The sequence below is a fragment of the Dichomitus squalens genome, assembly GCF_000275845.1.
Source record: "Dichomitus squalens LYAD-421 SS1 unplaced genomic scaffold DICSQscaffold_53, whole genome shotgun sequence".
NCBI lineage: Eukaryota > Fungi > Basidiomycota > Agaricomycetes > Polyporales > Polyporaceae > Dichomitus > Dichomitus squalens.
In genome coordinates, this window is record NW_006766935.1 from 144,724 (window position 1) to 163,254 (window position 18,531).

The following is an 18,531-nucleotide window of genomic DNA, read 5'->3' on the forward strand; positions in this document are numbered from 1 at the left end:
AGTGGTACGAGACCCTCTGCGCCGCACTTGCTGACCTGGGCTTCATGCGCACAGAGGCCGACTACGGCGTTTTCTACAAGCGCGACAAACATTTTGTCATACTCGCCATCCACGTCGACGACTGCCTGATCACAGGTGACTCCCGCTCCCAAGTCGATGACTACAAAAACGTATCGCGACTAAGTACAAGCTCACGGATCTGGGTCCGGTAAGCTGGCTTCTAGGCATCAAGATCAGTCGCGATTTTGTCGCGCGCACACTCTCCTTGTCGCAGCATTCGTACATCGATGCGATCATCACGCGCTTCAATTTCGATGACCTCAAGCCCATTTCGACCCCGATGGACCCACACGTCATGCTCTCCAAGGCGCATTGCCCGAAGACCGTGATCGATGTCGCGCGCATGAAGCGCGTCCCGTACCGAGAGGCCATTGGTGCACTGATGTACGCCGCCCTAGGCACAAGGCCCGATATCGCGTTCGCCGTGACAACGCTGGCGCAGTACTCGGAGAACCCGGGCTGGACTCACTGGGAGGCGGTGAAACGGGTCTTCAGGTACCTCCTCGGAACAAGAAACCTGTCGCTGGTCTACGGAGCGCGGAAAAACGAGCTGGAGGGATTTGTGGATGCGGACGGGGCCTCACAGGAGCACAGGCGGGCCATCACCGGGTACGTTTTTCTTGTCGACGGTGGTGCGGTCTCTTGGTCCTCGAAGAAACAGGAGCTTGTCACGCTGTCCACCACCGAGTCCGAGTATGTCGCCGCAACACATGCCGCAAAGGAAGCCATTTGGCTTCATCGCCTCATTGGCGAAATCTTCTCCCCGTCCTCCGAGCCGACCACCCTCCATAGCGACAACCAATCGGCCATCGCACTCACGAGGGACGGATCATATCACGCGCGCACCAAGCACATCGATATCCGGTACCATTTCATTCGTTTCTCCATCGACGCTGGCGACATTCGGCTTATCTACTGCCCTACCGACGACCAAACGGCCGACATCCTGACGAAGGCGCTCCCCTCCATCAAGGTCAAACATTTTGCTGCTGCTCTCGGTCTCGCACCTGCTTGAGGGGGAGTGTTGGAGTGTGTATGGCGAGGCAAGCGTGGTGCGTTTCGGGCGGACAAGTCTTGTCGCGCCATTGACGCGCCTTGTCCCGCCTTGTCCCGCTTGGGTGGTTTCACCTCGTTTTGTTCTCGAGTACGACGTCTCACCTATCTTGTAGTAAGAATGTCTTGTTAAGTTTAGTATTTAGTACTTTCGACTTGTACTAGCTCACCTCAGTCCCGCGTACAACGCGTACTGAGGTGAGTATATGTTTGTTGATTACTTCGTATACTTATACTGATTAGTACTCTGTAGTTACTGTTCTATAGGTACTATTAATATACATATAGTCCCGCGTACAACGCGTACTGAGTTACTGTTCTATAGTCATGCCCACTGGCCAACAGGTATGTCTATAGCAATAGAATTCGCTCTTAAAACGACTCGTTTGTCGCTTTGGCCTTAACGAGCGTTGCCTACCCGATCGGCCAATCCGCACGAGCCACTCCGCTTTGACTCTCGAGTCTCCTCACCGCTGTGACTATGGTGTCTGGCGCGGCTCGCTTTACTTCACCGCTGACCAACGTCCTCATGAATGACACTTTGGCCGCGAGATATGATGCGAAGCGCAACCAAAGCGAGACCTTGTCTATCAATGAGCCCAGGGACTTGTAAAGATGGCAGCCTGGACTCTTCTGACCAAGTAAGCTATCCTCTCGTCGACATCCTTCACCCCGACAATAGTCAGCTCCCTCTGGACCCATGGCGTCTCGACCTACGGCAGAATTCTTGGGGGTTGTTGCCGAACGATTCATCGGACACCATTTCCACGGTGGCCTTCCGCAGTACACGCCACCACCGAAGGTTCCGCTTCCTCTTGCGACGTTCATCGAGGGCATCCTGTACGGCTCGCGTATGCTGGACTCCGAGGACACAGCCTTCTACACCGCGCTTTATATCATCGGGATCCTCAAGGGACACTTCATCATCCTTTTCAATGACCTCGACGCCCAACCCCTGTCGTTCCACTACCTTTTCATCACACCTTCGCAATCGCCATGAAGGTGTGCATCGATGAATCGTGCACCGTCAAGACCATGGCCGAGGCTTTCGCCCCATCCATCTGCACTCCATTACAACTTACTGCGTACCAGGACATGATTCTGAAGCTGCTCGACGGCCACCTCAGCTTCGACAGCACCGTCTGCCAGAGCATCGCAGCGATGAAGGCCAAGGTTCCGAGGGAGTTCTCAGGCGATGGTCCGTACCCAATGTACGCGTTCCCACTGCCGGGTGTCCAGAAGTCCCTCGACCTTCCCATACTTCTCCACAACGCGTTCTACCTTCCCCCGCCAGGAGTACCTGACTCGGTCAGGTATGACATCTTCCCCAATTTTGCAGCGCCCGCTATGGACCTCGTCATGGAGCCAACCTTGCCCCCACACCTCATGCCTCTATGCCCCGCGACACCGTCTATGCCCCCTGTTCCTCAGTATCACAGTTATTGGATACCATAGGCGTGAAGTCCCCAATGTACCTTTGATCTTTCTTCGTCGCCAGGGTTCCCTTGAAACTGCTGCGACTCTGGTACAGTCCGGCATGTATCCGCGCTTTTTTGATTGTGCTATTGGGTCCACATGTGCATCCCTGTAATATCATGCAGCTCTTGAAAGGTTCAACATCATAGTCATCTATGTAACTAGTTCGTCGTATGAGATTTATTGGTTGCCGTAGTAGTGCTTAGACGGCTATCTGCTACCGCTCATGATAGAAGGTCTCGTCATCCTCTGATGCTCGGCAAGATCTAATGCACTCTCACCCCCCGTCCCACAACTTAGCTTGTGAGACACAATTCACGCCGACACTGAGGATGGCGATGGAGAGGACTTGGATGTCCAGGCGAATGCGCCAAGCACTGCCCTTGAGATTTGTCATTGAGCCCGATCCTCCAAGTAATACGAGTATTTGTGCATGCGCACAAACATTCCAGATAACGGTGGTGATAGAGAGGAGAGGGATAAGGGTGGAAGCAGCGCAAACATTCGTGACGAATGACGAGTAAGTAACATACTACAGCTCAGCAGAGGACATCTACGGTTCGTCCATAGAACGCGGACACAACAGACAACAGCAAAAGAAACATTTTCCGCCGGGTTCGCATTGAGCGATATGCGCGCTAGCACAAGGCGAGTACTCCAAGACATGACAAAAGGAGAGCGACGCGGCCCCCGCTCACGCCGAGATCGGGACGGTAGGCGACGCGTCGTCCTTCTTGCCCGCCTGAGCCTGCGCGATCGCCTTCTGTGCCTCGTTCTTGCGCTCCTCCATCTCCTTCACCTTCTTTTCCAGCTCCGCCGCCGTCGTCGGCGTCCCGTCTGGCCGCTTGAACGTCACGCTCTTGTGGTGGCTCTGTGCGCCAATCGAGCCGGTCTCCGGACTCGGCACGTTAACCAGTCCACCGCTCGTCGTTAGACCGCGATGGAAAGATGTGGGCAGGACACGACCCTCAGGATGCTGGTAAGGGCAGGTGACGCGCGTACACGCGGTGCCGAATTTGCACGGGATGGAGGCATGGTGACTGGAGGGACGTGGCGGGTGGGAGAAGGTGCAGCTGGGACGGGTGCACGCGGCGCCGTAACGACAGGGGGTAGCCCCTTGCGGCGTCGGAGCGGGAGTAGGAACGTAGCTTTGAGGTTTTGGCACCTCCGCTGCAGGGCGATATGAGACCGATGCGATAACAAAGTGGATCGTAGACACTCACCACTGATATTGAGTACGGCAGGGCTGACGTGCGCCTTGATACAGTCCTTGTCCTTGCAATCCTTGCCGTTCTCGCACGGATCGTTGCTCAGGACGATACCGCTCTCGGCTGTGGCGACGGGCGATGGGTGCGAATATCGACAGACGGGGTTCGTACACTTGAGGGCGAATTTGCATAGCGTCGGCGACTGAGGACGTTCTGGCGGTACGAATCCGGGACGCGCGGAGCCCATGGACGAAGTTGGTGTGATAGGGATAGGCGTTACCAGCGTGGAGGGCGCAGATTTCGACGGCAGTATCGACGCAACAGGTTGCGGTGTGGGTGCAGCCGACGCCGGAGCTGGTGTGCCATCGTTGACTGACGGCTCACCGACGTGGTGTCCAGTATGTCCTCCTCGTCCACGTCCCGCTCCCCTCGTCGGCCCTCCCCGGCCCCTTCCCCGTCCACGTCCGTTTCCATCACCTCCCTGGCCCATCTGACCGCCCATCCCGTTGTTGAACCCGTTCATGTCCCCCATCCCTTGCTGCATAGGGAACCCGTTGTTCATGAACTGCCCCGTGGCGGGGTTCATGATACCCATAGCGCCCGCTATTTGCGACATCATCGCCATTTGGCTCATCATCAGCTCCTGTAGCATCAACGGATTCGCCATAGCCATCGCCCCCATGTCCATCCCGGGCATGGCTCCCATAGGGAAGCCACCGTTCATCATCATCATATTCGGGTCGGGGCCCGGGCCATTGGTGATGCTGTCGATACGCGCTTGGACATCGTCGCGCGGGTAACTCTGAGGTCCCTGACCGCCTCTGGGGCCAACACGGTCGAGAAGACTGCGCGAACCGCCGGGACCGTGTCCATCACGCTCCCGGAACATCGCGCGCGGACCGGTAGGCAAGTCTGTGCGTCGTGACTTCGCGGGAGGGTGTCCACCCGGCGACGGAGAACGTGCTGAGGCGGTTCGTTTCTGAGAAGGGGGGGATGTAGACGGAATAGCTTGAGACAGGGCTTGCTGGTACAACGGGGCGCCTGCACGAGGGCCGTTCGGAGGTCGACGGTTGTCAGCTGCCTGATGGGGTGGCGAGTCGCGAACGGGTGCTTGTATCGATGTTGAGGGCTCTGGTGGGGCGGGGGCCTCCGCTTCAGGGGCACCCTTCCCGGCTTCCGCGAAAAGCCAGTCGACGAAACTGGCGTCTGCGGACGTGTGAGTTAGGTATCACAAGGGAAAAGTGCGACGTACCAAAATCCGAACCAATGACTACCGTATTCCCTACTCTTCAGCACGCTAACTAACAAGGATGAGGCGGGAGATGCTCACGGTCTTCTAGTTCTGAGGTGATCTGGGCTGAAGGGCAGTCAGTATTTGTCGCCCTCTCCCGCTCCCAAGCGCGAGCGACGGTGAGCCCAACACGCCCAGAGGGGCAGCTTACCTGCCGTTTTATTGTTGATGACCATGATGGTGATATATTCGGCCATGACGGGGTCTTGTCCGAATTATGCTAGGTCAGTCTTGACGAACACCGGGAAGTAAACTGCGCCCGCACCTGGCTCTGTGCTATACTGCCGCTTCATGAGCTCGTCCTGGATCGCATTCTGAAGCGCCGTCGCACGCTCCGTGCCCATCGTCAAGCCGAAAGCCATGATTGCAGGTACAAGGACGGCGGTGGTGGTGGTTCAGATCAGAGTGTGCAGTCGCCCTACAAGGATCGGCTATTCCAATAAACAGCGATTTACCCTGAATCATAAGAGACCCTTTCGGACTTCATAATGTACGGAGTACATGTAAGATATTTTGTAACTCCGAAAAGGCCCACCGTAGCTTGACTTGACTGTTATTTAAGTATCACTACGGTTTCAGGTCCTGTCTTCCTACCATTCTTCCCTCATCTTCCATCACCCCGGAATGTATGCTTGAGAGGCGTCATCGACTTCTTAATGAGGAGACTGAAATCAATAGGTGACGGGTACTAGTGCCGCGAGTGTGTTCTAGCCTTGTCGACGATACAGACCAGTCTAATCAGGGTTCTCTTCCTCAGCAGTGATTGCACTATCCAACTTACGGCGACATCCTCGGGTGCCCTCGAATCCAAGGCCCCTTCACTAGCGCGGCGCAAAGGCCATGCTAACAGTCCCTGACAGGATGCTTTGTCCGTGAGCCTCTCACGTTGGTCTAGGGGAAACCAAGAAAAAACAGGGTCAAGGCATTGTCACTGGCTCCGATAATTGTCCTTCCAAGGATTCTTGCCTTTCTTCGTTTCGAACGGCTGCCTTCCCGTGCCACGTTATCACAATGGTTGGAAAACCTGCGTGCTCTTCAAGTAGTCATCAACACATGCGGGACACGCGTTGTCGCCGTCATCGTCCTCACCGTAGCACAAAGACCTTTGCCTTGCGCATTGCAGTATATAGTGAGATGCCTTGCTCGTCGAACTCACATTCACAGTCGCGATCCCCCCGACTGCATACGCACCACAGCCCGGTCAATCGTCAAACTTTGAGGACCTATTCACCGCCATGGCGTTCGCCGACTTCTTCAAAGCCGCATTTGGCATTATCTTCGGTTACGACCTCGACGCTGCGCGTAAGTCATACGACAAAGTGCTCACACCATTCCTGACAACCAACATAGTGTTTTATCTTCAAGAAGAGCGGAAGCGTCCCGAGTCCGTGCTGGACTACGTGCCGTGCGACGATAGCTTGGATTGCTTCGCCTGTCCACCGCCCCATCTGTCTCTTTCGAGACCGTCACCATCACATACCTTCGCTGGATGGAAGTATAGACGCTTCGGGGCTGTTTGAATGATGGGTTAGTTGCACTGTGAAGAAATGGGGGTTCATGGAGTGGTGTACGAGTGTGGATTGTACGAAACAGAAATTCAATCATGTCCGGGGATGAAAGCGCTGCTTCCTTGTCAGGTGCGACGGCACAGAGACCGTTGACCGCTCAAGGCAGTTGACAAGGGTCACGGGAGATCTCAAGGCGACCGTTGAAAGTGCTGGAAGACAGGACATGTAGAGACTCTGAGAAGGGTTTTGACGTCGCTTGTGAGGACAAAGCACGACTCGTTCCCCGTCCATTCCCACGCGACCTTGTTCCCTACTTGAACTTGAGGAGATTCAACTAGTAGGAGGTAGAGACATTGTAGTCAACGACGACCAAGTACAAGGCATGTGGGAAGCTCCATCGGGTAGACTGGTTCGAAAGGCAAAGCCTGTGGTGACAGCAGACCCAAACCCTCTAGGACCTACCAGCGCATAGGACTCGCCTCTGGCATCCTGTCCTTTACTACATCTGTCATCCTCTCCAAGCAAACCCCCGGTCTCCCATACCTCGTTGCTCTGCAGAGCAGACAGAATCCTCTACGACTCTCCTGCACTTCAAAATGCACGCTCGCTTCAGCACCCTTGCCTTCATCCTCCTAATGATATCTGCGGTTGGTGCGTTTGCGTGAACGACAGAATATCCGTCCGGCAACTGACTTGGAAATGCTATGGGGACAGTCTCCGCCATAGATAGCCGGCAAGCGGAGAGATTGGCCATGAACAGAAACATGGCATGTTCAGGCCCATCCGGTTGTGCGAGGGTGCGTCCTCGATCCTGCTATTTATAGTCCGGTATGACTGACGTTGTGTACAATGTTGCAACCGTTATGCAGGGTGACTCGTAGGAGTTATACCTTCGCGGACCCTCGACAATGACACAACGACTGGGATGTCAAGGTGATGGCTTGGATGGAGATCTTCGCATTCAAATGTTAAGATGCCTGCACAAACCGTATTATAGTACTAGTATACCTAAATGTAGCATAAGGAACCCACGTCAGTCCTTGCTCGTTGGCCTATTGGATGTTCTGCAAATGAGCTTCCACATCATGTGTCTATGAAGTCGTGAACGACCGCTCATCACTTATCTATACATGTAGTTCTGAGTGAGTTCACCCGACCGGCGAAGTGGCATAGTATGTCGGGCTGGGTAGCAGGTAGTAAACTCGAGGATCCGGCTTACCGGCAGCTTGTCCCGGGCAAGGGGATCGTTACCAGCTCGTGCTGCTACTACGACAGACAGGGCGTTTAATTCAACCCTGTGAAATGCAAGAGATTTTCCGGGACAGTCCTAACTTGAACAGCTGAGATTCCCTCAATTTCTCCCACGAGTATAGGATGACTTTCACAGAAAAATACCATACAATTCTTCTCATACAACAGAACAACTTTGGCGTGCCACTCGCCAGAGTGGAGAAAGGGACTTAGTGATTAGCTTTCACAAAGGTTTTCTGGAGCTCAGCCTGTGAAAGCTGACCTTTCCCGGTCATTTTCTCTGACGGGGCGAGCGTGCAGGAAAGGTGTAGTTTTCTCTCAGGATCAATTCTTAGAAAGGCGTAGAGAAAGTCAAATTGTTGCGTCATGCGGTATGGATGTCATGTTTCCGGGCAAATTTAAGACTGTCCCGAAGTTTCTCTCGCCTTTCTTCGCACAAGAATTTGGCCCGTGCCTGCCGTGTACTACTCTAGATCACAAACAACCGACGCAACAGCGATCCTTCGGGTAACTTTTCAAAATGCTGTATACTATACATCGCGAATCGAAAGCCTGTCAGCCTAAGCGAGCTGAGCAAGGTTGGATCCGTCAAGAGACTTGTGACTGTGTCATATGGGAATGGTCCCCTATTGCGCAACTGCTAGATGAGTAAGCCCTTTCCGAGGTTCTGCGGAACAGCCATAGGTGCTGACCAACGTTGTTTCCTTCTCGTCCCATCCAACGCAGGTTCAGATTCACGACATCCGTACATCTGTGACAATCATTGCGATGGGTCTACCAGATGAGCAAATCCACCCTATTGCAACTGGGCGCGCTGTGCAAACCGTCGAGCAGCATCAGGAGTCGCAGGATTTAGTTTTCTACTCGGGATGGGTCAGTACGCGTCCTGATCTGATCCAACACGGAAATCTGATCGTCTGGATGTCTATAGTTCTGCCCATATGTACAACGAGTGTGGATCACCCTCGAGGAGCGTGGTATCCCTTACCAGTACAAGGAGGTTAACCCGTACAAGAAGGAGCCACATTTCCTTGGTATGTATATGTAGTGGATTTCATGTCTGTCTCATACTAAACCACGGGGCCTACAATCAATGTGCCACTTTTGCTTCTATAGCAATCAACCCGAAGGGTCTCGTTCCGGCGATAGAGTATACGGGTCGCGCTCTATACGAATCACTCATCATCTGCGAGTTTCTTGAAGACGCTTTCCCCGACCACGAACCCCACATTCTCCCGTCCGATCCATTCGATCGAGCCCTGGTTCGCCTCTGGACCGATCATGTCAGCAAGCAAATTGTCCCCGGGTTCATGCGATTGGTCCAGGCACAAGATTCACAGAAGCAGCGCGAGTATCTCGAGGAGTTCAACAAGGCGCTCCGCACTATCAGTGCGCAGGTGAAGGGTCCATACTTTCTCGGAGAGCAGTTTACGCTGGTCGATGTCGCCCTCGCCCCGTGGGTTGTCAGAGACTACATCGTCGCAGAGCACCGGGGATACAGTCGTGAGGCTGTTGGCAATGGCTGGAAGGAATATGCCGTACAACTGGAGACGCGCGAGAGTGTGCTGAGGACGCAAAGCGTGAGTCTGTTGTCGCTTTTTATGCTGGGACGGAAGCTCACCGCTATTGTAGGATCGTGTTTACTACACCGAGATCTATGGTAGATATCTCCGCGACGAAGCCCAGAGCGAGGCGGCGAAGGCAATTCGAGCTGGACGTTCGTTCTGATCAACCAGCCAGCGTCGTCACAAGAAGATCATACGAACCTGCTCATGTACAATACCGTTTGTGGCATCGCAAGCGCGAAGTTATCAGTCTCACGAATCTTGATTGCAGGGTGAACCTTTCCCTATGAGCGAGTCTAAGTCTGGTCTCCGGATCTTCTCCATGATGCAGTGCACCTAATCGAGGCAATACACATCTTCATCCCAAGTTTGAGGTGTCTTGAGTTGGGAGAAATCGTTAGCTAGTGGCGGTGCGTAAAATACCGACACGAGAATATGGTACCATTTCGTCAGCGGTGAAGTAAAGCGAGCCGGGCCAAACTTCATAGTCATAGCGGTGAGGGGACTCAAGAGTCAAAGCGGAGTGACGAGTGCGGATCGACCGATTGGGTAGGCCACGCTCGCTAAGGCCAAAGCGACAAGCAGGCATGCTGCAGCTGGTCGTCTGCCGACACAACTCCGGGCAAAAGAGCTCATTTATTCATTCTTGGTGGGCTACGCAGCGTGTCGATGATAAAACTCCCAATGGTCTTTGTATGTCTCTCTGTTTGTCTGGGAATTAGTATCGACATGACACGTAGCGCAGAAGGGTCTCCAATATTTTCTCACCTGGACCTTCGCGCTAAGTTGCCCGCATGCATTCTCATGATGCCCATACAGCAAGGCCCCCCTGAAGACCAGACGGGGAAGATGCGCGACAGTCTGCGACAGTGAGATTTGAAAGGACTCGGAGGAGGGTGAGGACGGGCAAGAGGATGAAGTCTGTGCTGTATCATGATACTGAATTCACGTCATCGCCGAAGTCGGGAGATGGGCCGCTTGCGTCATTGATGAACTCTACGTTGAGAACTCGTTTTATGAGTACCCACCACTGGACATCTGTACGATCTGCACATCGACCTCTCTACTTACAGATTCCTCTACAATAAGATACGCCAAGCGAGCATCAAGTCCAACATGAGCATGCCAGACGACAAGATACTCCCTCATGCCACCGGCGAGGCTGCGAAGACAGTGGAGAAGCACAAGGAGCCGCAAGACCTTGTTTTCTACGCCGGATGGGTGAGCTCGTATCATTGAATCTGTACATCAATGCGAAGTCTGATCCCTCTGCTCCTATTAGTTCTGCCCTTTCGTCCAGCGCGGTTGGATCACACTCGAAGAGCGCGGTATACCATACGAATACAAGGAGGTGAACCCATACAAGAAAGAGAAGCACTTCCTCGGTACGCGCCTTCTCCGATTTCACTTGATAAGTCGACAAGGCTCATCTCCGGGCACTCGGAACAGACATCAACCCGAAGGGTCTCGTCCCCGCGATCGAGTACAAGGGCAAAGCGCTATACGAGTCCCTTATCCTCTGCGAGTTTTTCGAGGACGCCTTCCCGGACCACGCCCCGCATGTTCTCCCCAAGGATCCCTTCGATCGCGCGTACGTCCGCATCTGGGTCGACCACGTCTCCAAGGTCATCGTGCCGGGGTTCTTCCGCCTCGTCCAGGCGCAGGAGCCTGAGAAGCGCCAGCAGGCGCTCGAGGAGTACTATACCGCGCTACTGAAGCTGAGCGAACAGGTGAAAGGGCCGTACTTCCTTGGCGAAGAGTTTACGCTCGTAGACGTTGCACTCGCGCCGTGGGCTGTGCGCGACTATATCCTGGCGGAGAACCGGGGCTACTCGAGGGACGCGGTAGGCAAGGGATGGAAAGAGTACGCGCACCAGCTGGAGACGAGGGACAGCGTAGTGAGGACGTGCAGTGTGCGCTTTTGGCTTGCACCTTGATGTTTAACGGAGTTGCTGACGCGGCTACCAGGACAAGGAGCATTACGCGGAGATATATGGGCGATACTTGCGCGACGAGGCGCAAAGCGAGCAAGCGAAGGCGACGAGGGATGGAAGAACTTTCTGAACTGTTATCGGTTAAACAGGAATTTCGACCGAAGCGTTCGTTCATGATTGCAAAAGAGAATAGGAGTAGGAATCCAGGTTTGATGACAGGAAGTAGCGTCTGAAAGCGGAAGGCGGAGGCTTTGGATCCTAACAAATACAAATAGCGCCACTTACGTCGCGGTGATTACAACCATGTATGTAGTACTGTCGTTGCTATCTTCTCAAGTATCCGAGTCTCGTCTCGAACTCAAGAGCGATGGCGAATCTGGACTTGCAAACGGCGCGAACACTTTACGAAGGTGAGTGTATTGTCTGACTGCTCTTGTTGGCAAGGAGGGTGTATAGGACGCATCATGCCTGAGCAGAGTTGCAAGCTGTAGCTATGGTAGCATCGAGGTTATAAGCTGGAAGTGGGAAGGCACAAACTTCAGCTGACATGATAGTCTCTATGTAGGAGCACGAAAATGGTTTGCCATAGTCCCTCCCTTCTTCTTTCCCCCGACGTTCTTCTACGATGCGCCTTTTGGACGGTTTAGCCCATCAACGAAGAGTATCTTCACGGTCGATGGTGAGTGACAATCTCACTCGCACCTTCTATAGGGTAGGGTCTTCCGGGCAATCCTGGCCACGGTGGCCTTGGTTGAATTTTGCTTGGGTGTCTTTCGAGACTGCTTGAATTGACAGCACAGTCCTTGCGCGCATTGGGCGGGCTCGCGCCCACCCTCAATGCGCCACGACTGTGCTTTCCTACGTGCTATTATTCTTCCTCGATAGAGTTTGTGGCGGGCCACCGTCGGGATCCGCCCTCCATATAACCCGCTCTTTCCCACCAGCACAAGCTAGGCAGTGCCAGCGGTCCCTAAGAACCACCTGCTGCACTTGTGCACCCAAAACATGAAAACACGCGCGAGTTGGCACCTCCCACATCGTGGCCAGAAATATTCGACATCTAAGCATGCCGTAACTTCATGTTAACACGTTACGTCTTTAGGCATCCGCTCCTGGATCGCCATGGAACTCGTCGCCCTCGTCGCTTTCTCCAACTCCTATCTCCGCTCCCCTCTCTCCCCCACCTCCACTCTCGCCCTTACCTCCCCCACACGTCTGTTCCCCAACGCCCCGCCACTCTCACCGGCGCACCCGCCAACGTTGATCGCGCTCCTCTTCGTGACGCACTACCTCAACCGCGCGCTCGTCTCGCCCCTCCGCACGCCCTCGCGCTCCAAGTCGCATCTCATGGTCGCCGTCTCCGCCGTCTTCTTCAACGTCATCAACGGCTCGCTCATGGGCACATACCTCTCCTCCCCGCCCGCGCAGTCCTTCCTGGCCGACGCCTTCGCGCGCCCGACGTTCTGGCTCGGGCTCGCCCTCTGGGCGGCGGGCTTTGCGGGCAACGTCGCGCACGACGAGATCCTCCTCAACATCCGCCGCAACGCCAAGAAGGCCGCCGCCGACGACGCGAACAACGGGAAGGACAAGCCGAGTCAGGAGCACTACGCGGTCCCGCACGGGCTGCTGTACCGCTTCATCTCGTACCCGAACTACTTCTGCGAGTGGGTAGAGTGGCTCGGGTTCGCGCTCGCGGCCTCACCCGCTCCGTCGTTCGCGTCGGTTGGGGCGTTCGTCGCGACGGTCAGCCCGCCGTGGCTGTTCTTCTTCAATGAGGTGTGGCTGATGCTCCCGCGGGCGTACAAGGGGCACAAGTGGTACCATGGCAAGTTCCCGGACTATCCGAAGGAGCGCAAGGTCGTCATTCCGTTCTTGTTCTGAAATTGCATCTTGATGTACATCTGGACTGTGACTCTGGATTTGGGCCTTTTGATATGACCATTGTGTACTGCAAGTGTCTTGGTAGCGCTTCAACGTGCTAGACTGCACTAGATACCCTGTTGATCTCCGAGATTACTAGTGTTCCCGTCGCAGGTTGCAGACTGACCAGGCGAATATGGTTGGCAACTGGTCGTACAGAACGTACAGACCTCTGTATTAAACGTATTCAGATCAAGAGAACATGGCACTCTTGTATGGTACTAGTAGGCGTAGCAATCGTTCTATGTCATAGCAAGTGCGTCTCGGCCTCCTGCAGCACATCGCACCGCCCCAACGGAGACCGCGGTCATATCGATGGGAAGGGTGCACACCTAGACCACCCAACTCCAGAGTCTATCCAACCCACCCGTATGCTCCCCGAGCCTTTTCACCTCTGACCACCGTAGCGGACCTTGCGGCCCATGTCGAAGGGGACGTACTTGTACTTGATCATGTGCCTGGGAAATACGCGGGAACACGTCAGCGGCTGGTCACACAGATTGCGAGCACCCCTGGGGGCTATCTCTGGGTGACAGGAGAGGGAGATACGCACTGTATTTGACGGCGCATGGTGAGAAGGAAGAGGACGAAGAAGTAGACGACGAGGATAGGCCAGTATACGGGCACGTCGAACATTTCGAAGAAGGTCGCGAAGATGGCGACCACGGTTGCGCGTGTCGCAGATAGCCTGTGCAGCAGCATGTTAGCAACTCCGTCAACATCTCCAGCACGACGGACAAAGTGCCTGTTTCCTTAATATGGAAACAGTGTGAAGACAGGTCTGACGGGTTGATGTTTCGCTAGGGTTCCCTAGGTGTTCGGAGGGAACGGAGAACGACATATTTCCTGGTTGTTTCCTGAATGCAAGCGAGAGGCTCCATGTGACTAGCAATGGGAAAGTTCACGGAAGCAGGCGTAAGCATGGCAGACCAGGGAGTTTTCCGCGTGTTTTGCTGGAGTTTCCCATTTCTGAATACACAGACCCTCTTTCTTGATTCCAGGAGTCATCTCATTCCCCACTCCCCCGAATACCCGGGTAACTTTCGACGAACATCAAACTTTCAGACGTGTTTTCACCGTGTTTCCCTGTTCGAGAAACAGGTGTCCTGCCCATCGTGGAGCTACACCGCCGCGATAGAGGGGAAATAACGCACCAAAACTGCCATTCGGGGAGACGGCGGACAAACGGGCGGAACTCGTCATCGCGCGAAGAGGGGAGAGGCGAAGCCGCGGACTCGCCACCCTCTTCAATCTCGTCCGCTAGAAGGTCTTCCTGAAGCGATGGGTCGAAGCGGGGCTGAAGGAAGGCGAGGAAGAGGTTGAGGAGGTAGATTGCGTGGGCGTCTGTGTCCGAGGAGGGTCAACATCGCTCTCATTTGTTTTCCTCTCTAAGACTAAGGAACTCACAGCATACTGTGAAATAAACTTGAGTATACACATAGGCTTACTCATTGCGACGCCACGTACCAATATACCACTGATCACAGGGGAACCCAGGAGAGGAGACGCACGTATATTCGTCAGGCACACGTCCCACCCGCGAGAATCGAAAACAAACTCACTCCTTGCGCATAGACTATCCTCAGTATGAACAGGGCGAGCAGTCCCGCAGTCCCCAGCCACCTGTATAGCACGAACGGGGTGACCTTATCCAGCCATTGCTGGTATTGTCGCTTCGCCTTGGCATAGTGTACAGCCAGCGGTTGGAGAGGACCCGCCGAGGCCTCGGGGTCGGATGAGGACATCATTTTCAATGTCTTTGCTAGCGTTGCGCCTGAAGCCAAGGAGAAGCCGACCAGCAAAAGGACGTAAGGAGCAGAGGAGGAGAAGCAACGGGAGGTGGCAGAGGGAGTGAGAGCAACGTGTACGAAGACTCCGTAGGCGCGGAATTTTCCGCCTAGGGCATGTCCCGGGCCGCGCGCGAGCTCACGGCCTTCTCGCTGAGACCACGACGACGGTATGAGTATGACAAGCGGTCAAAATAGTCGCGATGACTGAAACAGTATGTACGAAGTGCATTGCTTATAATGCGATACTGAGCTGAACGTTCTTTCTGGACATGTGTCAATCGCAGCCTCCGGAGGCCATAGGCCATATGAGCACTCACGTACTCACCCAGCTCTCTGCACATCGCTCGCGACACGCGGGAAAGGACGCGGCGGGACGCACAATACCACCTCTGATTGTCGGCGTACAGGGGCCGCAAGGCAGCGGGAAGACCTTTCTCACCTCGCTCCTCCGTGACGCCCTCCAATCCCCGCCGCATAACCTCTCTGTTGCGGTCTTCTCGCTCGACGACCTCTACCTCCCTCACGATGGCCTCGTATCACTTGCACAGGCTCACCCCCACAATCCGCTTCTCAGGGGGCGCGGTCAGCCGGGGACGCATGACGTGCCCCTCGGGACACAAGTTCTCACCAAGCTGAGGGGCATCAACGATCTAACTGGTCCCGACGCGCAAGTCGAGCTCCCGAGCTTTGACAAGAGCCTGTTCAACGGCGAGGGAGACCGCGCTCCCTCAGGCACAATTGTGCGTCCTCCCGTAGACGTCGTGCTCTTCGAAGGATGGTGCGTAGGCTTCTATCCCATCTCGCGCGAGGAGGTCGAACGGCGGTTCGTGCGTCCTGTTATTGGGCTCGACGAGGGATTCTTTGAGAAGAGAGGATACAAAGTGGAGGATGTGCTCGAGATCAACGAGCGTCTGAGCAGTTACGTTTCGTGGTGGGAGTCACTCGACGCGTTCATTCAGGTATGTGGTGCTGGGACTTTCACCGTTCGCGCTGACAGGCTCTGTAGATAAAGCCTCCTGATGAGCACCCGTACACCCACATATACAAGTGGAGGCTGCAGCAGGAACATAATTTGAAAGCTCGCAACGGCGGCAAGGGTATGACGGACGAGCAAGTAGAAGCGTACGTGCCGTTCAAAGCCCATCTTATAGAGCGCTCATGGTCCACAATGATACAGCTTCGTGGACCGTTATATTCCAGGGTACGTTTTCTTTGGAGACGGTGTAACGGAAGGCTTCGAGGAAAGCCCGGGCCACCGCAAATTGCCGCCGTGGATTGGGCGCGGGCTGCGTATCCAGATAGGAGAAAGCCGAGAAGTGTTAAGGGTAGATAACTTCTGAATGAAGGGATCGACATGTATGTTTATGTGTATGTTTAGTATTTATCAAACGCGCGCAGCTCATTCCTCGACTCGTTGCGGTTGGCGTTCAGGACTTGGTGTCAATATGGAAAAAGAGGGAGGAGGACCGTCGTATTCCCATTAGCGGACTCGAACGACTGACCTCATCATTACAAGTGATGCGCTCTACCAGCTGAGCTAAACGGGAGGTGCCATCGATGGTTTCCACTATGTCCCCGATCTGGTGGAATGATATCCGGGTGTAGGACTTTACAACGCACAACGGCCTCTCACTAGGTCCCTCAGTAAACCTAGCACGCTGTGTAGGATATCGTAGAAAATATGAATTGAAAAGTAGCATATTTGAAGGAATGGCATAAGACCTGCTATGAGGTGGCAGCTCTGTGGCGTCAGGAGTCCAAGAGATTGGTAGGAAGTTCGCGTTTTCGTGTATGGGCGCCTGTGATGCCTGATCGGGCCGTAGTACCTCAGCTTCGTTTTGACGTTGGACCGTCATCTATTCCTTCCCGGTTTTCCTGCGACGGTATGCCTCTCATTGAAGTGAGTGGTACTACACACCGAGCAAAACGGCACACTGATGAGGTTGTCGATCTGCCACTGAATCTCACCACCGAATCTCACCTTCCCTGGACGCTCCTCCCGGATATTTGGATGCACGATGTTGGCATGCTGTAGGTCATCGCGAACGACCGGCTTGGGCGCAAAGGTGCGTGTCCCTATCGCCGTCGCCTTGCAGGACATGTGCACTGATGCGCAAGGATGCGTGTAGTGCGCGTCAAGTGCAGTCCAGACGACACCGTTGGCGACCTCAAGAAGCTCATCGCGGCCCAGACGGGTACGGATCCGTCCAAGATCCAGCTCAAGAAATGGTGTGCATCTCCGACTTTTCTATGCTGTTCAATCAGCGCTGCCTCTCCCTATTCGCCCTCTTCCTTCAGTTTATCCTCCCTGCGGACGTCCCTCCCATCATTACCGCCTTCTTCCGCGACACAGAGCTAACGTCCCGTCCATCCCAGGTACACGATCTACAAGGACCATATCACACTCGCAGACTATGAGATACACGACGGCATGAGTCTTGAGATGTATTAGTCGACGATCTGCCGCTGTGTGGTGCGGCGTAGTCTGTTTTCTCGGGGCATCCCATCCTCATGCCTCATGTCCGCGAGGCCGATTGATTGTTCAAAGTGAGCTGCGATTGTAGTACTTGTGATGTAGATGTATCAATAGACCAGAGTGTTTACGATTGCACGCAACTGGCTACGTAGCCACGAATGCACGCAGTCGCGCGTTCGCTTTCGCAGTTACAACACAAGCGTGCAGTCGTGTAATCGCAGAGTCGGGTAAGCGACGCTAAGTATCCTATTCTTAGTTCTCAATGGCCCCTACAACGAAGTTCTTTCCTTGCGCAATGTAGATCAACTATAATCTAAATAGTTCTCACTATTCATCCGGTTCTCGATGCGCGCAAAATGAATCTACTCAAGGGCGTTGCAGGGTGCATAGACTTGAGCCTTGCCCTTCGCCGAACTCCTGCCGGAGGGCGCTCCAGTTACAACTTACAATTGACGCGCAGTTACACGACTGCGTGGCTGCATATACACACAGAGCTTGGCGAGCTTCGCCATCAATTGACTGCGTGAATACGTGGTTACGCAGCCTGCTACATAGCCAGTTGCGTGAAATCGTAAACGTTCTCAGAGCAGGGCAGCTCACTGGACTTTGCTTTCCACCCCGTTCAGAACGGTATTGCGATTCCGCGAGTGCCCGGTCGGCGGTTAGTCGACCGTCATTGTGTACGTTCGACCACGGTGATCCGAGCTCCTATGCACCACTCTTCAGCTCTAAATTCTGCAAGACCTGCTAAGTAGATCCCACATCCCTTGACAGCCGTTCCTAGATGCATTCGATGCCGTATATGCAAAGATACATGAGACCGTTCTATATATCTTTAGGACACTGGTTAGCGTCGCCTAGCCCCTATCTCTCAGTCCTGACAGCTTGACTTACATATGCACCAGTTTTTTCCCATCATAGTACTGGTCAGCGCAGACAGCACCCAAACACGAGTCCACAACTTGGCGGGTCGGTCGCTGGACCAGTTGTGCAGTTCTT

General features: G+C 54.4%; 9 protein-coding genes and 1 non-coding gene across 10 annotated transcripts; 7 read left to right on the top strand and 3 right to left on the bottom strand.

The window, feature by feature from the left end:
- Positions 1 to 1,866: 1,866 nt before the first annotated feature.
- Positions 1,867 to 2,568, top strand: DICSQDRAFT_183147 (uncharacterized protein; the record flags this gene model as incomplete). The annotated part of the gene is made up of 1 exon (XM_007369669.1): positions 1,867 to 2,568. Exon 1 carries the CDS (start codon positions 2,110 to 2,112, stop codon positions 2,566 to 2,568), a length of 459 nt encoding a protein of 152 aa, XP_007369731.1. The 5' UTR covers positions 1,867 to 2,109.
- Positions 2,569 to 2,928: 360 nt separating this feature from the next.
- DICSQDRAFT_111596 (uncharacterized protein) lies at positions 2,929 to 5,450 on the bottom strand (the record flags this gene model as incomplete). The annotated part of the gene is made up of 6 exons (XM_007369670.1): positions 2,929 to 3,759; positions 3,813 to 5,003; positions 5,050 to 5,067; positions 5,128 to 5,154; positions 5,240 to 5,293; positions 5,354 to 5,450. 6 exons carry the CDS (start codon positions 5,448 to 5,450, stop codon positions 3,284 to 3,286), a joined length of 1,863 nt encoding a protein of 620 aa, XP_007369732.1. The 3' UTR covers positions 2,929 to 3,283.
- Positions 5,451 to 6,323: 873 nt separating this feature from the next.
- On the top strand, positions 6,324 to 6,608 carry DICSQDRAFT_173876 (uncharacterized protein; the record flags this gene model as incomplete). Its single annotated transcript, XM_007369671.1, has 2 exons — positions 6,324 to 6,390; positions 6,439 to 6,608. The coding sequence occupies 2 exons, from the start codon at positions 6,324 to 6,326 to the stop codon at positions 6,606 to 6,608; spliced, it is 237 nt and encodes a 78-aa protein (XP_007369733.1).
- Positions 6,609 to 8,427: 1,819 nt separating this feature from the next.
- Positions 8,428 to 9,664, top strand: DICSQDRAFT_183150 (glutathione-S-transferase). Its single transcript, XM_007369672.1, has 5 exons — positions 8,428 to 8,495; positions 8,574 to 8,720; positions 8,779 to 8,881; positions 8,964 to 9,427; positions 9,480 to 9,664. The coding sequence occupies exons 2-5, from the start codon at positions 8,616 to 8,618 to the stop codon at positions 9,573 to 9,575; spliced, it is 768 nt and encodes a 255-aa protein (XP_007369734.1). The 5' UTR covers positions 8,428 to 8,495; positions 8,574 to 8,615; the 3' UTR covers positions 9,576 to 9,664.
- Positions 9,665 to 10,528: 864 nt separating this feature from the next.
- DICSQDRAFT_69238 (glutathione-S-transferase) lies at positions 10,529 to 11,476 on the top strand (the record flags this gene model as incomplete). Its single annotated transcript, XM_007369673.1, has 4 exons — positions 10,529 to 10,633; positions 10,695 to 10,797; positions 10,862 to 11,325; positions 11,387 to 11,476. 4 exons carry the CDS (start codon positions 10,529 to 10,531, stop codon positions 11,474 to 11,476), a joined length of 762 nt encoding a protein of 253 aa, XP_007369735.1.
- A 237-nt stretch (positions 11,477 to 11,713) lies between these two features.
- DICSQDRAFT_157319 (uncharacterized protein) lies at positions 11,714 to 13,355 on the top strand (the record flags this gene model as incomplete). The annotated part of the gene is made up of 3 exons (XM_007369674.1): positions 11,714 to 11,756; positions 11,915 to 12,025; positions 12,449 to 13,355. The coding sequence occupies 3 exons, from the start codon at positions 11,714 to 11,716 to the stop codon at positions 13,225 to 13,227; spliced, it is 933 nt and encodes a 310-aa protein (XP_007369736.1). The 3' UTR covers positions 13,228 to 13,355.
- Positions 13,356 to 13,654: 299 nt separating this feature from the next.
- On the bottom strand, positions 13,655 to 15,011 carry DICSQDRAFT_173880 (retrieval of early ER protein Rer1; the record flags this gene model as incomplete). Its single annotated transcript, XM_007369675.1, has 6 exons — positions 13,655 to 13,724; positions 13,820 to 13,954; positions 14,421 to 14,610; positions 14,674 to 14,679; positions 14,734 to 14,743; positions 14,829 to 15,011. 6 exons carry the CDS (start codon positions 15,009 to 15,011, stop codon positions 13,655 to 13,657), a joined length of 594 nt encoding a protein of 197 aa, XP_007369737.1.
- Positions 15,012 to 15,254: 243 nt separating this feature from the next.
- On the top strand, positions 15,255 to 16,465 carry DICSQDRAFT_157320 (P-loop containing nucleoside triphosphate hydrolase protein; the record flags this gene model as incomplete). Its single annotated transcript, XM_007369676.1, has 4 exons — positions 15,255 to 15,268; positions 15,341 to 16,015; positions 16,063 to 16,178; positions 16,234 to 16,465. Coding segments are annotated over 4 exons (968 nt in total), but the record flags the coding sequence as incomplete, so codon positions are not given.
- A 65-nt stretch (positions 16,466 to 16,530) lies between these two features.
- On the bottom strand, positions 16,531 to 16,603 carry DICSQDRAFT_t162. Its single transcript has one exon. It is a non-coding gene; the product is annotated as a tRNA-Thr (tRNA).
- Positions 16,604 to 16,918: 315 nt separating this feature from the next.
- Positions 16,919 to 17,640, top strand: DICSQDRAFT_92137 (ubiquitin-like protein). Its single transcript, XM_007369677.1, has 4 exons — positions 16,919 to 16,956; positions 17,092 to 17,122; positions 17,186 to 17,285; positions 17,433 to 17,640. The coding sequence occupies exons 1-4, from the start codon at positions 16,942 to 16,944 to the stop codon at positions 17,506 to 17,508; spliced, it is 222 nt and encodes a 73-aa protein (XP_007369739.1). The 5' UTR covers positions 16,919 to 16,941; the 3' UTR covers positions 17,509 to 17,640.
- The last annotated feature ends 891 nt before the right edge of the window (positions 17,641 to 18,531 follow it).

Bases quoted from the DNA above. Each gene is read 5' to 3' on its own strand.
- DICSQDRAFT_183150 (XM_007369672.1), top strand. From the start codon at position 8,616: ATGGGTCTACCAGATGAGCAAATCCACCCTATTGCAACTGGGCGCGCT. The intron at 8,721-8,778 runs GTCAGTACGCGT...GGATGTCTATAG, and splicing joins TAGTTTTCTACTCGGGATGG to TTCTGCCCATATGTACAACG. The intron at 8,882-8,963 runs GTATGTATATGT...TTGCTTCTATAG, and splicing joins GAAGGAGCCACATTTCCTTG to CAATCAACCCGAAGGGTCTC.
- DICSQDRAFT_92137 (XM_007369677.1), top strand. The intron at 17,123-17,185 runs GTGCGTGTCCCT...GGATGCGTGTAG, and splicing joins CGACCGGCTTGGGCGCAAAG to TGCGCGTCAAGTGCAGTCCA. The intron at 17,286-17,432 runs GTGTGCATCTCC...CGTCCATCCCAG, and splicing joins AAGATCCAGCTCAAGAAATG to GTACACGATCTACAAGGACC.